At 51.1% G+C, this 13717-nt stretch overlaps 1 protein-coding gene across 19 annotated transcripts; it reads right to left on the bottom strand.

The window, feature by feature from the left end:
* Positions 1–414: 414 nt before the first annotated feature.
* Positions 415–13698, bottom strand: ZNF821 (zinc finger protein 821). Of its 19 annotated transcripts, XM_075039709.1 has the most exons (9): positions 13466–13694; positions 13046–13254; positions 11440–11531; positions 9165–9510; positions 4425–7908; positions 3786–3928; positions 3097–3201; positions 2042–2208; positions 415–1316 (listed from the first exon to the last, which is right to left on the bottom strand). In XM_075039709.1, exons 5-9 carry the CDS (start codon positions 4591–4593, stop codon positions 662–664), a joined length of 1239 nt encoding a protein of 412 aa, XP_074895810.1. In that variant the 5' UTR covers positions 4594–7908; positions 9165–9510; positions 11440–11531; positions 13046–13254; positions 13466–13694; the 3' UTR covers positions 415–661. The 19 variants fall into 19 exon arrangements, with proteins under 19 accessions (XP_074895810.1, XP_074895818.1, XP_074895814.1 ...); XM_075039717.1 differs by having other exon boundaries at positions 9272–9355; positions 13046–13694; XM_075039713.1 differs by having other exon boundaries at positions 9165–9355; positions 13046–13694.
* Between the last annotated feature and the right edge of the window lie 19 nt (positions 13699–13717).

Here is a 13717-nt window from a genome sequence, read left to right on the forward strand (position 1 = left end):
AGCAAACTTGTTTGCTGTTTGCTTACCTCAGTCAGCCTTTCTGTTAGTGTTTATATGGGGTATCTTAGAACAGGAACTCAGTTTCCTCTTAGTTTTTCCATGGCTGCTACTGCAAATAAGCACATAATGATAGTGTTAAGAGAAAGGATGTGCACAGCCATTTTCAGGGAGATGACATCCTTCTTTGCTTCCTTTTCATGGGCGCAAACTGCGAGGTATTTAATCCTGGAGGAGTTGTGGACTATCGAACTCCTCAGCTCCATAATTCATGCTGCAGTAAACAAGATCCCTTTTTAGTGAGGTAGGCTTTCACCTACAGCAGAACTGCAGCAGCCCAGACCCATCTACGGGGCAAGGGTCCAAGAACAGGACAAAGCACAAAAGGTAAAGAAGGGGACTAAATAAACATGAACATTAATTTATTTTCCCTCTGTTCACAGGCTGTGACTGGCCTGCAGAGCAGACTGTATCCTCAGACTCTGCTCCCACCACGGCTACTTTGGCAGACATCTCTCAGCTCTGTTCTCCTATGTTCAGGAGGAAACCAGAACCATCTGTCAGGGAGAGTCAGCCAGGGACCCACAGCAGCCTCCCGAGTGTAGAAGCCTGCTAGTGCACCTGTGGCAGGTGCAGCAGAGGTGGCACAGTCCTTGGCTGCAGCTTAATGCAGCGCACTGTTGCTCTGCTCCTCAAAGGTCATTTTACCCAGCAGCTGGCTCTCCAGCTCCACATTGCTCACTGGCAGCTGGAAAAAGTTCATTTCAGCTGCCAAAGCGGCCATGGCAGAGGGGTCCTGGCCAAACTGTGCCCGGAGCATCATGTCCATTTTCTCCAGGCGCCTCTTGAGCCTCTTGGCCTCGCGCTCCCGGATGAGCCGGGCCTGTCGTTTCTCTGGAGTCTCGTTTGCGCGTTTCAGTCGCATGGCTTCCCGGTCTCTCTGCAGCCGCCGTGCCCGCTGCTCATCTGTCTCTTGCATGCGCTGCAGGCGCTTAGCTTCTCGATCCCGCATACGCCTCACTTCCCGTTCTTCAGGTGTCTCATTGTCCCGCCGGCTCTTCTTGGCCGTGCGCTCCCGCTCCAGACGCTGCAGCCGCACTTCCAAGGGCTCGTTCTGCCGACGAAGTGCCCACTTTCGCATGCCAGGTGTCTGTGCCTCCAGCAGCTTACGATAAGCAGCACAGTTGTTGCACACTAGGAGGATGCCTGCAGGATACACAGGGGTGTGAAAGGCAATGTCTTTCCCCTCAACACTGGAGGGGCCCTCGCTCTGTGGTGCCGGCAGGCGATCTGCACTGAGCACCTCTGGCAGCTTCTCACTGGAAAGCAGAAAGAGCAGAGAGTCAGAGACTTGGTGCTGACAGAAGAGTCCCCATCTCAGACTGCCCAGGGGGCTGCAGTGAACAGTGCCCCTACTACAGCCCACGACAGAGGCCTCTGCTAAACCATCCCTGCCCACAGACACATGTGAGTCACTAAAATGAAGCAACATCATATCCAGGGGTAGGAAGCAGGTTAGCCCAGCGCAGTATCTGCGTTGGAAGAGTGCAAGAGCAGGAATTAGCCAGCAAGCTGCTCCTCCCCATCATCTCCAGATTTCTCCTTTCAGCCCTACTCTACTGGTCAGTGGATAATCTTCCACCAGGCAGGACACAAACAAGGAACATTTTGGTTTCTGCCTGTAGTCCTGCTCTGGAAATGATGAACCTATCTGGACAGTACAGACCTACTCTGACAGATTGCTGGGCAAGGGAAGCAGCTGACTGTTGTCCAGTGACTGGAGACCCCAGTGCTTTCTGCACAGTTCTAGTTCTTCACATTGCTAAGGAACACCCTTTTATCAGCACAGCCCATGGAGGTCTTAGCAGGTGATGCAGAGCTGCAGGCAGGAAGGGATCAAGGGAATCTCACTCACTGAGGGTGTTCACAACTCTTCTACAGGCTTTAGTGGGTCCAGAGCTGTGACTTCTGTGTCATTTAGGGCAACCCACCTAAACTTTAACGTGGGTACCCTAGCCCACTCACCAGCCAGGGTGACCCTGACCTGTTGAATGTGGCGTGGCTGGTGAAGCGTGCTCCACACACTGCACAGTTTGACAGCTGGTCCTCTGAGTGGATCAGGAGATGTCGCCCCAGGGATCCTGGTGAGCTGAGGGCTCTGCCGCATACAGGACACATGTAGCTCTTGGCACTCACCACAGCTGCAGTGTGCTGCAAAACAGCCACTAGGTTGTTAGTTACAAATTGCCCAGCTCCCTGCCCAGTCTGAGGCAAGCTCAACAGATACGGCAAACCATTCAGTTCAGCCTCTTGGAATGGGAACACTTTACCACTAAACCTCTGTCTAACAGCTCCTAGACCAAGCTCAAGACATTTGGGGTGTCAGAGGTCAAACAGCAAGGAGGAAACCTTTCTACAGAGAAACAATTAAGGCCAAAACACTTGGATCCTAAGACCTAACCCTTGTTTTCAGAAACACATCTGAGGAGCTGCTGTTGATGGAGAAAGCATGACTGGACTAACAGTAGGCAGGATGCTGGTGAGGAAGCGCTTAGATGGAGACAGTCAGCTGGTGCAGGTAAGTGGCCAGTTCAGTTCTGTTTCCTTCCTTCTTTTACAGATTTTGATGTGCTGTGAAGAGAGCACTGACAACAAAACCTGTGAGATACCAGCACAGATTTCCTGCAATACTGGAATCATTTCAGAGGAAGAACAGCTGTTTTCATGGGTAGGAACTGTGATAAAGGTACAAAATAAAGAACTGAGTGATTAGGAGGAAGGTTTCTTATCTCACTGAATGATGTAAAAATTGCTTCCATGTTTAATCTGAAGGAACTGCCTGGTCTCAGCCTGCAACTGCTTGCAGACACTGCCTTGGGAGAGAGTTGTGTTTTCCAGATCTGCAGGCCAGTGCCTTGCTGATTCTTTCCCCAGGACACCTTCTGGACACAGTTTACTGCTGTAAACTTCAATCACATCCTAGCTAGAAGCTCAGTTCTGTGACTGCAAAGACAGAACAAAGCCACCCTGTGCTTTGGGTTGTTTCTGGATTTGGGGCTTAAGGCCAGAGATATGCCACAGTTTGGAACCATTCCGTACCTGGTATACGTGAGCAATGAGCTGCTCTCTGCTTCCACACTCCAGCTGGCAGAGGGGGCACCGGGACAGTCCCACCGTAGGGTCAGCATTCAAACTCTCAGGCACCTACACGGAGGAAAAGCCACTTTGGTGTAAGGCACACAGATCCCCCTCCACAACAGCCACCCCACCCTCACTTAGTATCTAGTCAACACTGCAGGCAGGTCTTGACCAGATCAAGTGCTGTGTGCCCAGTCCCGCTGGGGCTGGTTTGTGTTCTTGCAGTCTGAAACTTCCTTTATGTAGCCTCTGAGCAAAACTCCTGCTGCTCCAGGGAGGACAGGCAGAGGCCTCTTAGCCTCCACTTGCACCCAGGCTCTTGCCAGCACAGTGGCTCTGGTAGGCAAGGCCTGCTCCGTAGCAGAAGGGAAGGGGAAGTCAGTCAGAGAAAAGCACCAGAACTGGAGGAAGGGGGCACAATCTGCACAATCATCTTGGCCAGCCAGGAGAATGGCAGTTTGTGCCTGCTATCTCCTGTTCCTGGCAGCCCAAGAGCTCTTCATACCCTTTCCTCCTGCCAGGAGATGTTGTTTGGAGGAGGTGGGAGGGACAAAAAGGTAAGAAACCATGAAAGGGAGAGGAGATATTTAGACAGTACCCTTCTCTCTCCCTGGGAGGCTAAGGTGAGTGCAGAGCCAGTACACACTTGCCTCATTTTCTCTCATCAGTGGAGTTCCAGCCACAGGTTGTTCTGCATTCTCTAATTCTTTCTTCACTTTCACCATTGAGCCATCCTCCTCAGATGTATGGGAAGAAACTTCATCCTGCGTGGTTTCCTCGTCATCACTGCCACCTGGAACATGCAGAACAATTATTCCAAGTGTCAGGACCCTCAGGGCACTCATAGGCCTTAATTGTCCTGATCAGCGTCACCTGGGGCCTCTACCCACCCCCTCCAACCAGGGTTGAGTGCTCTGAAGTGCTCTGCAGAGTTCCTGGATCTAGCCTCTCACCCTGCCTTGCTTGACAGTCAGCGGACCATCAGCTGGATCTGCTGCTGCTACCACCACCCTGCTGTGGTAAATTGGGACTGCGTCCTGGTGGTGAGGCTGTTGCCCAATCTGTGTTGTAGTGGTCCTTGGCTCCTGGCTTGCCTTCCCTTAGGAAGCAGCCTGGCTCTTGCTATTTGCTTACAAAGCCCTGCACAGGCGCCAAGGGCTAGCCCAGAGAAGGAGATGGAGAAGATGGTCCTCAGAGGACCCCCACAAGCTGTGCAGTACCTAGCCTCACCCCTTGTCAGAGTCTCCCCACACCGCTACCTTGCCATTATTGGAAGGGGCAGAACTCACTGCTGCTGGAGTCGGGGTCTTGCAGCGGATGAATGGCTGGCCTTTGGTCCCCAAGAGCTCCAGGAAAGTTGTTTTTCATCATGGCTTGGCGGGCTTGCTCCTCCAGCCCTGCAAAGACTTGCTCCCCTGGCAGCCACAAGGACAAAGAGTCAGATTGGTGCTGTTCCATTCCTTTCACCACCAAGGTTTGCCAAAAACCCAACAGGTGGGGCTGCTCACCTGCACTGTGCAGAACCTCTGAAGTCACCTCTCAGAAAGCATTTAAGTAACCTCTCTGCTTGCCTACCCTGCAACACCAGCCTCTTGTACCTGATGATGCGAGTCCAGTCCCTGTGTGTAACACAGTCTTGCTAGTGGAAATATCCAGCATCAGGGTGCTCTCTGCACACTCTTTATATGCCACTCCAGCCACAAAAAAACCTGGGAGTTCCCATATATCTGCCATATGTAGCCAGGTGGCTTTCTCTGTTACCAAGCTATCTGCCAATAGAGCTATAGCACTGCTCTAGACAGGGGGGAAGCCACTTGGGGATTATAGCAGGATCCCAGATCAGGCATAGTGCTATATCACTCTTCTAAATCATCAAGTCCTATTCCCTACTATAACAGGCAACTTGCACAAAAATAGTATCTCCCCAAGTGCCTGGCACCTCATCTGTTCTCCACAGTAATACTAAAATCAGGGGTTGTCGTTGGCATGCTCTGTCACCACCTTCTGTCCCAGGAGGACTGAGGACAAGCTGCCCTTCAAGAAGGTGTTTGTGCTCGGAGCTGGTGTTTCCCTGCTTACGTGATGCGTAAGTTGCTTCGCTACCTTGCCTTGCCCAGGAGTGGCTCTGGCTAAAATAAATCTCAGTGACACTTCATATGCTCAAAACAGACAACTAAGGGAATGAACTCAGAAAGACGAGATGCTTCTTTAGGATAGCTTGCAGTCTGTTTTGTTGAAAGACACTGATCACTAGTACTGCAACTCAATAGGAGATGGCAAACACATTGAAAGAAAGCAATTATTTGTGCTTCTCTGAAAGACACCTTCTTACAGCAGTCCCTGCTAAAGTCCCCCTTTTGGTTCCAAAGAATAACAATAAAAGGCAACCATTAATTTTCATATTAAATCAAAGAAATGACTTTGTTCCAGGTGTAGCTGTGATTTACCTCTCTCAGTAGATGAGCTGGGAGTGCTTGGGACAAGGTGCTGAAGTTCCCAGCAGGCTAGCTTTTGGGTTAAATTTATCAACTGCTTTGTGAGTTCTCAAGAACCACTCAAGCCTAAATGCTAAAATGCTAAGGAAGACGCAGTGCATTTTTCACATAAAACAAAAGTCAAAACATAGCTTTCTGAAGCAAATTGTACTTTTTAGTATAGGGCCGCAACTGGCATCAGCATAACCAGGGAATTGAATTCCTCACCCATTGAGAGAGCACCAGTCCTGCTACAAGGACAGGTATATTCCCACATGCTAAACTGTTTCAGCCAGCTCTGCCCCATACTCATACTCACACTGCCTTTGTGGTGCTTACCTCGCAATTTCCGGCAGTGCTTTAAAAAGCAGTAATTTATGGAAGATTTCAAAGACCTTCAGAAGTTTCACGGAGACTGGGAGAAGAGTTTTAGTTCCCAACATCCCCATGGAGGTTTCCAAAAGCATTTGAAGGCATTTATCATTCTGTTTCAGAAATGTGAGAGGTTTCTGTAGGGAAGACTTGAGAACACAATCCATGCAGGCTGAAGAGAGGTTCTGAGGAGCACCCTAAGTCTATTTCTCACTGAAAGGAGCAAGTACCATCATGACTGCTGTGACACATGTACCCCCATCAGAAGCCATTCCAGCACTGTATGGTCTTCATAATCTGGAGTGCTGCTTTTATGTCTGGACCACAACCTCACATTGGTGGGACTGAGATACAGACTGTATGAACAGTGGATGCTACAGAATTACAGTGCCTCTCCAAGAAGCAGATATCCCCAAACCACCAGGATAAAAGCCCAGACTAAAAAAGGATTGCAAGACAAAGTATGGTGAAATGAGGAAGCCTGCAGAACACAGGACAGATGTAAAACTATGGTGGGAGATGTGCTACCTCTGACAGAGTTACAAAGCAATTCCCAACTGCTAGTGGAAGCAGTTACGTGTTTGATTTCTTCCCCCTTTCCCCTTCCAGATGGCTTATGTTTCCACGGAGCAGCAGCCTGGAGTCTAATGGCAGGTAGGTTCCTGCTCAGATATACAGACTATGCAGACAGTCTGTAGGACTTTAAAAGCTGTGATCTTTGTATGAGGCGACTGAGGAGGGAACTCCTATCAGTAACACTAGCATCAATCACAACAACTAAGAGAGCGAGCATGTCTGCCAGTGGCCTTTCTGTACAACATACCCATAACCCAGTTAGCATTGATTCAGCGCAGTGCAGAGAACTATCAGCTTATAGCCAGAAATGCAAACTGTTAACCAAACCAGTGCTGTTAGCAGACGACATATTGTGCATTCTCCACTAGCCTGCATCTAAAAAGGCATCACGGGATTGGGAAGGAAACCTTTAAAAAACACTATCTTTAGCTTATACAGAATTTCTTATGTATTAAACTAATATTGCCTCAAAAAGAACTTAGGGAAGAGTGTCCTGTTCATCTACTGATGGACCAAGTCCTACTTTGATGAAGCTTTAGAGCTTTAATGTTTGATAGGTACAGGATTATACTTTTATTGTTTCTGCACACACATGCTCACATACAGACACTTACACCCCCACCTCCACCCCACTTTGAATACACTTCTGTTCATTTGGAAAGGGAGTGAGACAGGCAACAACTTTAGGATCACTGCTATCAGTAAAGGACGTTATGCTCATAGTGAATTCTCCAGAAGTTTCTTTATTAAATACAAAAAGGGCTGCAGGCTGACCACAACACCAAAACAAGTTACTGTATTTGTTTTACAAACAGCTAGAGGTGTAGGACAGTGAAAGATCATACAAATGCCTCTGCTCTGCATTCCAGTTCTCCTCTCCATTATCTTGTAAATGAGTGGGATGTCGGGTGAGCAGCCATGGAGGTAGGGGGCAGCCCTGCAGTACTGTGCAACAGGGACAGTAATGACTGCTAGGATCTGGTGGTGTATCAAGTTGGTAGCCAGAAATGACTTTTTTCCTGAGCCCTTCCCTTCTTGAACTGTATGAATGCAGGATAACTCTCAGGTGTTCTGGAAAATAAACACACAAACAAACAAACCCCACCCCAAAATCCACAAAACAAAATCAAAAGAAACTGCATCATTCCCCTGTCTTCCTTCCTAAACAGAAAGGTCTCTCAGAGATGAGCCACTTTATTCCCTCCTTGTACATCAATTTAAAGTCCCTGTTCGTGTAGGTCTTCTCTGTGTTCCTTTCCTGGACCTGAAATTTGCAAGTCTTTCCACCACTGTGGATCTAGTCCACCTGCCCCATCGCTATTCTGGGTTGTCCACACTGCTGTAGTGGTTACTGAAATGAAAAACAACACAATTGAAAGAGTTAATAACGGCAGCCCACAGAGCCTTTAAGAACGAAGGATTTTGATGCAAGTAACATTTCTGCTCAGTTTTGAATGCTGGGTGCTATTTCTTGCAAGATACTTTCTCTTCAAACTGGGAATGTTATAGACAGCAGAATTCAGGGAACACTGAAGAGCACAGAATATGTGCGTGTGTCAGAGGGAGAGGGAAGGAAATATAGGATTAATGGGATATTGGCACCATGATAAATAGAGCTAGGAAGTGGGAATTAATTTGACTAACAAAAGCTGTTCTCAAGAGTTCTAAAATAAGCATCACTTGCAAAGGGTACAAGCAATAGAAAGAAAAGCAGCTCATGGGACAGCACAGAGAGAAAATAAAAGTGCACACTAACACTTGCAGCAAATTTTTGGCAAGCACAAGAACAGCGAGTAGCTCATAACTGATGGAGTGACAGTGCAGCAATGGATGGGCTTGAATGCAAGATCAGATGCTTAGAGACATTTTATACTTTAGACTCTGGGAGAAAATGAAGACCAAATTGAATGAATTACAGTATCTCCACAGGAACAATGTAACTGCATTGTATTTTTCAGTTGAATGCGGAATGGGCAATGCAATAAGTATATTCCAATATTACAGTTTTATTTGTTACCACTTTGTCAGGTGTGTTTTCCATGCACCATGGGGCAAAACAAAATTAAATTATTAAGAGCCAATTATGTGCTGCAGCCATGACAAATAGAAAATAACTACAATTAAAACTGTAGAAGGACTGGCCATCGTGCACAATGAGACAATTTTTATCATTGTTTCTGCATCATTTTGAATTTCCTTACACATCAACTTCCATTTAAAACTGTTTTGACTTGTAACGACACAACTTCCCAGCCGGTCACTCTGCGTGCCAAACAAAGTGATTCTGTGCTAAGTGAGGACAGCAAACCATGTTGTTGTGACAGCAAGGTTAGATGGGGGCCATGCCAAGGCTGGAAAGTAACCCTGGAAAGAGATGGCACCAAGCAAGCCAGGGAGAGATCTGCAGCTGTAAGTTGCCCTAGTGAATCCAAGAAAGAAGATAACATGGAGTGGCCATGCAAAGAAGAAGTAGGCACCATCCTCCCACAAATTCGTCCAGTAAGATATTCACAGTGGTATTTATGCAAATCCAAAAAGCACCTCCCCAGCCCCGTAGCCTGCCAAATCAGACCCCAGCTGCAGACAACTGCGTAGAAAGCTGCATACCTGCTGTCCCTTTTATTCCTCTCCTCCCAACCACTTCAGTCCCTGTGAAGAAGTCTCAGTAACGTGTCTGCTATGTCTCAGCCTGACTCCTCATTCTGCTGGCTCACCCAGTTCTTGGAGCTGATGCTCTCTCCGATTATCCTCGTCAGTGCACTGCATGGCATTTCTGGGCCCTCCAGATACACAGCAGGCTAGGTAGACAGAGAAGTCCCAACGATTTGGTGGTGTTCATCATAAGACAGACAAGATTTTCCATCCCAAGGTGGAGACATCACCATTGACATGTTTCTTGTATCTTTCGGTCCCTTTATTTTCTTGTGGTCCTACTTGCTGCTCCTGATGGTTCCTGTTGAATAGTTGCTCTGTAGCAATGTACTGCATGTAAAGGAGGTGAACAGGTCCCAGAATTCCTCTCTATGGCATACCAGATGCCATAACCTCAACCTCATGCCTGTTGGTAGCATGTTTGTCAGATAGCTTCCCCTGAGACCAAAACTGGAGATACAATCACTTGTATTGCAGATTAAAAAGCAACGTTCACTGTGAAAATAGTGCACAGCTGAACTCCATAATATGTATAGTTTTGTATATAATAGTACAAGCTTCTGAAGGACATAACCCTTATGCAGTGGAGTGCAGAAAAAAGCCCACCTAAACACCATGGAAACTACCTGCACCATTACAGCTGTTGCATCCCTTGGTTTCCATACATGAGAGACCATGACTCTACACCAGGGGAGACAGCATAAGTGCATGCCTTATATAAGTCTGATCTGAACAGCAGCAGTAATATCTGGGCACTCTCAGAAGCAAAAGTGTGTGGACACAAGATGCGTTACTGGCATCATAGGATGAAACACAGGACATATCAAATTTCTCTAAGGAAGACAATTCCAAAGTCATTAATGTACTATCAGGCAAATCAAAACTATACTCCACCCACTGTTGAACCCAGCACCCAGAAGCAGAAATTGGAGAGCACAAGTCAGTGCAGATGCCAAAAGCCACGCCTCAAGACTCTTATGCTGGCCACCAAGGAAAGCTTTGCCAGCTCTCCCATGCCTAGCTCTAGCAGTCAATGGGGCTTTCAAGTCCCAGACATGGTAAAGTAATTCCCCCCAGCACACTCACTGAGTGTGAAGAGTGTTAGGCTATATCACAGTGTATTTTCCCCTAGTTCAGAGAACAGCATGCATATATCCCTGTTGCCGTACCCATACAAAAAGGCAGCACAGAGAAACACACAGAGACGTGCAAGCCAGCAGCATCAGCAAAGTGAGGCAGTGTTAGGGCTGCAGCATTCAGCTCCCTGTCCTGTACTCCTGACAGCTACTACAGCTTAGCAGTACCCAGGGCCCTCTCATCAGCCTTGCTTTCATATGTTTACAGAAATGGAAATTTGTTTTCCTCATCCCAGCCCAAATTCCAAACGCATCTCCAGCCACAAAGCTAGGTATGAACAAGGGCATAGCTTCAGTCTCCCCAGCTTCCCTCTACTGCAATCAGTCAAACGAAAGCCATATATATGCAATTTCCCCTTTGCAGCCAGACATCCATACGTGTCTCCCAGCTCCACTAACATCTTGCTGTAGCCTGCCCACAAGAAGTGCTGATGTACAGCATCTTCAGCCCTTTCACTATCAAACAAATGCCAGGGTCTTGACAAACGCTGGAGAAAGAGATCTGTCCTATCAGCTCAGCTCAAGAACAATCTGACAGATAGCATTCATCTGTCCAGTAAATTACTTAGCCACTGTCCATTCCCTGCAAGGAAAGAGCAAATGGCTTTATTTATATTATCTGGTAGGAAACCGAGGTACAGTGAGCTTAAGTAATATGTCCAGCTGAGTCTGTGGTAGGGCAAAGATCAGAACCCAGGACTTCCTGGCTTTCAGCCACACACCCAAACCACCTTGCCTAGAACCTTCTTTCCTACCCAAGACAGGCCAGAGCCCTGAAGTCACATTTCTTAGTATACTAACTTGCACTTGTGACAGTGTGAATGCAAAGCACAGCTACAGGCCCTGCACATACACACCCACCTTTACAGCATTAGTTGTTCGTTCAAGCCTATCCCTGTCCTGCCATGCCAGGACACAGCCAGCTCCCCTGATGCACAAAGCTCAGTTTCTCTTCTTACAGTCCCTAAGATGAAACATGAGTAACCACCATTCCCCCACACTGTACCTTTTCATCATTCCCCTCCTCCCCGTCTCACTCCACAACAATCCAGCTAGGGCAAGGATCCCACAATGCTGTGTAACAGAATACTCACAGTGAACTTTGTTAGGAGTGGTCTGTTTCCGACGGGACATGTTTCCCTGACCTGGGAGCACAGAGTGTTCGTTCCCTCAGCAGAGGGCTCACCTGAGAAGAGAAGGAACACACCACTGGAACCTTCTGAGCCTCTGGCAAAACGCAGCTGGCTCGGGGTCATTCCCCACCCTTCTGTCTACAGGTCTCATTCTACATCACCACAGCCGTACTCGGTGCCAGCATCCAACGTGAGCCACAAGCATTTCACAAATCACTGTGCATGGGCAGTCCCACCCAGTTCTCAAGCAAAGTTATAAGCAATCCTGTTCCCAGCATACAAAAAGCTAAGAGTGCCCCACTTCAAGAGTGACTGCAATCTCAGTCCAAACACCCTGCTCCCTCCTCTCCCTTCCCACGGCCGACAGGGCAAGAGCCTAATCAAACCTGCAGACCCTGCCCTACCTCTGGCCTCCCACCCAGAGAGAGACTGAGGGGACACAAGGCCCCACCACACCCAGAAGCCTGGTGTCGGGCATCGGATAACCCAGCCCAGACAGACAAAGGAACCGGCCGCCCTACGGGCACCGCTCCAGACACGGCCCGGACGGCTGGCCAGCCCAGGGACAGGTCTCAGACAGACATCCCTCAAAGGGCCCGACCTCACCGGGGCTGCTGTGCCCTCCCCGCTGCTGCCAGGGCCTCCCTGGGCAGGCAGGGCTGGGGACAGGCAGGTGGGGACACACCGCCTGCCCTCACATGGGGGGACACACCGACCCCCTCAAACTTTACAAGGGGGGAAACACCAACTCCTTGTCCTCAGACTGAGGAAGGAATCAATCCCAACGGTCCTCTCCGACAGTCAGACAAAAGGAGGAGCTGAACCCATTTCCCCCTGGACAGACGGACACGGGGCACCCGTCAGCCTCCCACCGACAGACGGCCACGGGGATCTAGACAGACGGACGCGGAGATCCCGTCAGCCTCCCGCCGACAGTTGGACACGGGGACACCCTCAGCCTCCCGCCGACAGACGGACACGGGGACACCCTCAGCCTCCCGCTGACAGAGGGATCCAGCCGGCAGCCCCGGCACACGGGAGGCGGCAGGAGGAGCCCATAAGCGGGCGGACACGCAGACAAACGGACCCCGCTCCCCCGGCAGCGGGACGGACGGGGGAACCCAGAGCGGGCGGGCCCCCGAGGATGCCGACGGAGACCCAGCCCGACAGCCCGGGTAGACAGACCGGCCCGGCCCCTCGCAGGCAGAAGGACCGACGCTGCCGCCCCTCAGGCGGACGGCGGGATCCGGCCCGCCCCTCGCGGGCGGACGTTCCCGGCCCGCGGCCCGGCCCGCCTTACCCGGTCCCGCTGCAGACGACGGGGAGCCGCAGACAGACAAAGGGCCGCCGGACAGACAGACGGGCAAGATGGCGGCGCCGCCAGAGCGCGCGGCGCGGGCACGGGCGCGGGCACGGGCACGGGCACGGCCCCGGGAAGCCCCCGGCCCGGCCCGGCCCCGCCGCGGGAAGCCCCCGGCCCGGCCCGGCGGCGGTAGTGCCGCGCTGGCTGTCCGAGACGTCGCCTGCACCCTCCGGGGCCAGCTGTTCGTTATCGGAAGCGCCTCACCTGTTTTTCATGGATCCGTCCCAGCCGGCAGCTCCTGCCCGCCCGAAGGAGGTCATCCGTGCCAGCTGCCGGCCTCGCGTACCCCGGCGGGCAGCCCGGGAAGCGGCGCCGAGCCCCGGCCCCCTCCGCTGGCAGCTGCCGAGCCCCGCCGCCCGGGTCGGGAGGCGGCTGCCCCTGCGCCACCCGAGCTCACCAGAATCTCGCTTACCCTGCAAGGTCAAAAATCACGATTTTACTATTAATTTAAAAGCCACCACGTGCGCTGTGAACTCATGCGTCCGTTTAGAAATGAACCGCCCCGCCCCGCAGAGTGGGGGGGCCTCTGGGCTGCTTCCCCGCGCGGGCCATCGCCAGCCCCAGAGCCGCCGCCTCCGCAAGGGTCTGCGGGCACCGCCTGGGACCGACGCCGGGCCAGCTTACCCTCGGGGCTGCGCCGCCCCGCAGGAACGCGGCGGCAGGACCGCAGCCCCTGGGACCGGGACCGGGCTCAGCCTCGGCCCGACCCTCCCTCACGGAGGCGCCACCGCCGCCTGGCCTTTAGAGAACCGGAGACCCCCTTCGCCCGCCCGCGACCCTGCGCGGTGTCTTTCAGCCGAGCGGCTCCCGTCCCCCGTAGAGGCGGGGCTGACGGCAGGGGCAGCCGCAGCCGGAACGCTGTACTGCCGGAACCTC

This window comes from Buteo buteo, chromosome 11 (assembly GCF_964188355.1).
Source record: "Buteo buteo chromosome 11, bButBut1.hap1.1, whole genome shotgun sequence".
NCBI lineage: Eukaryota > Metazoa > Chordata > Aves > Accipitriformes > Accipitridae > Buteo > Buteo buteo.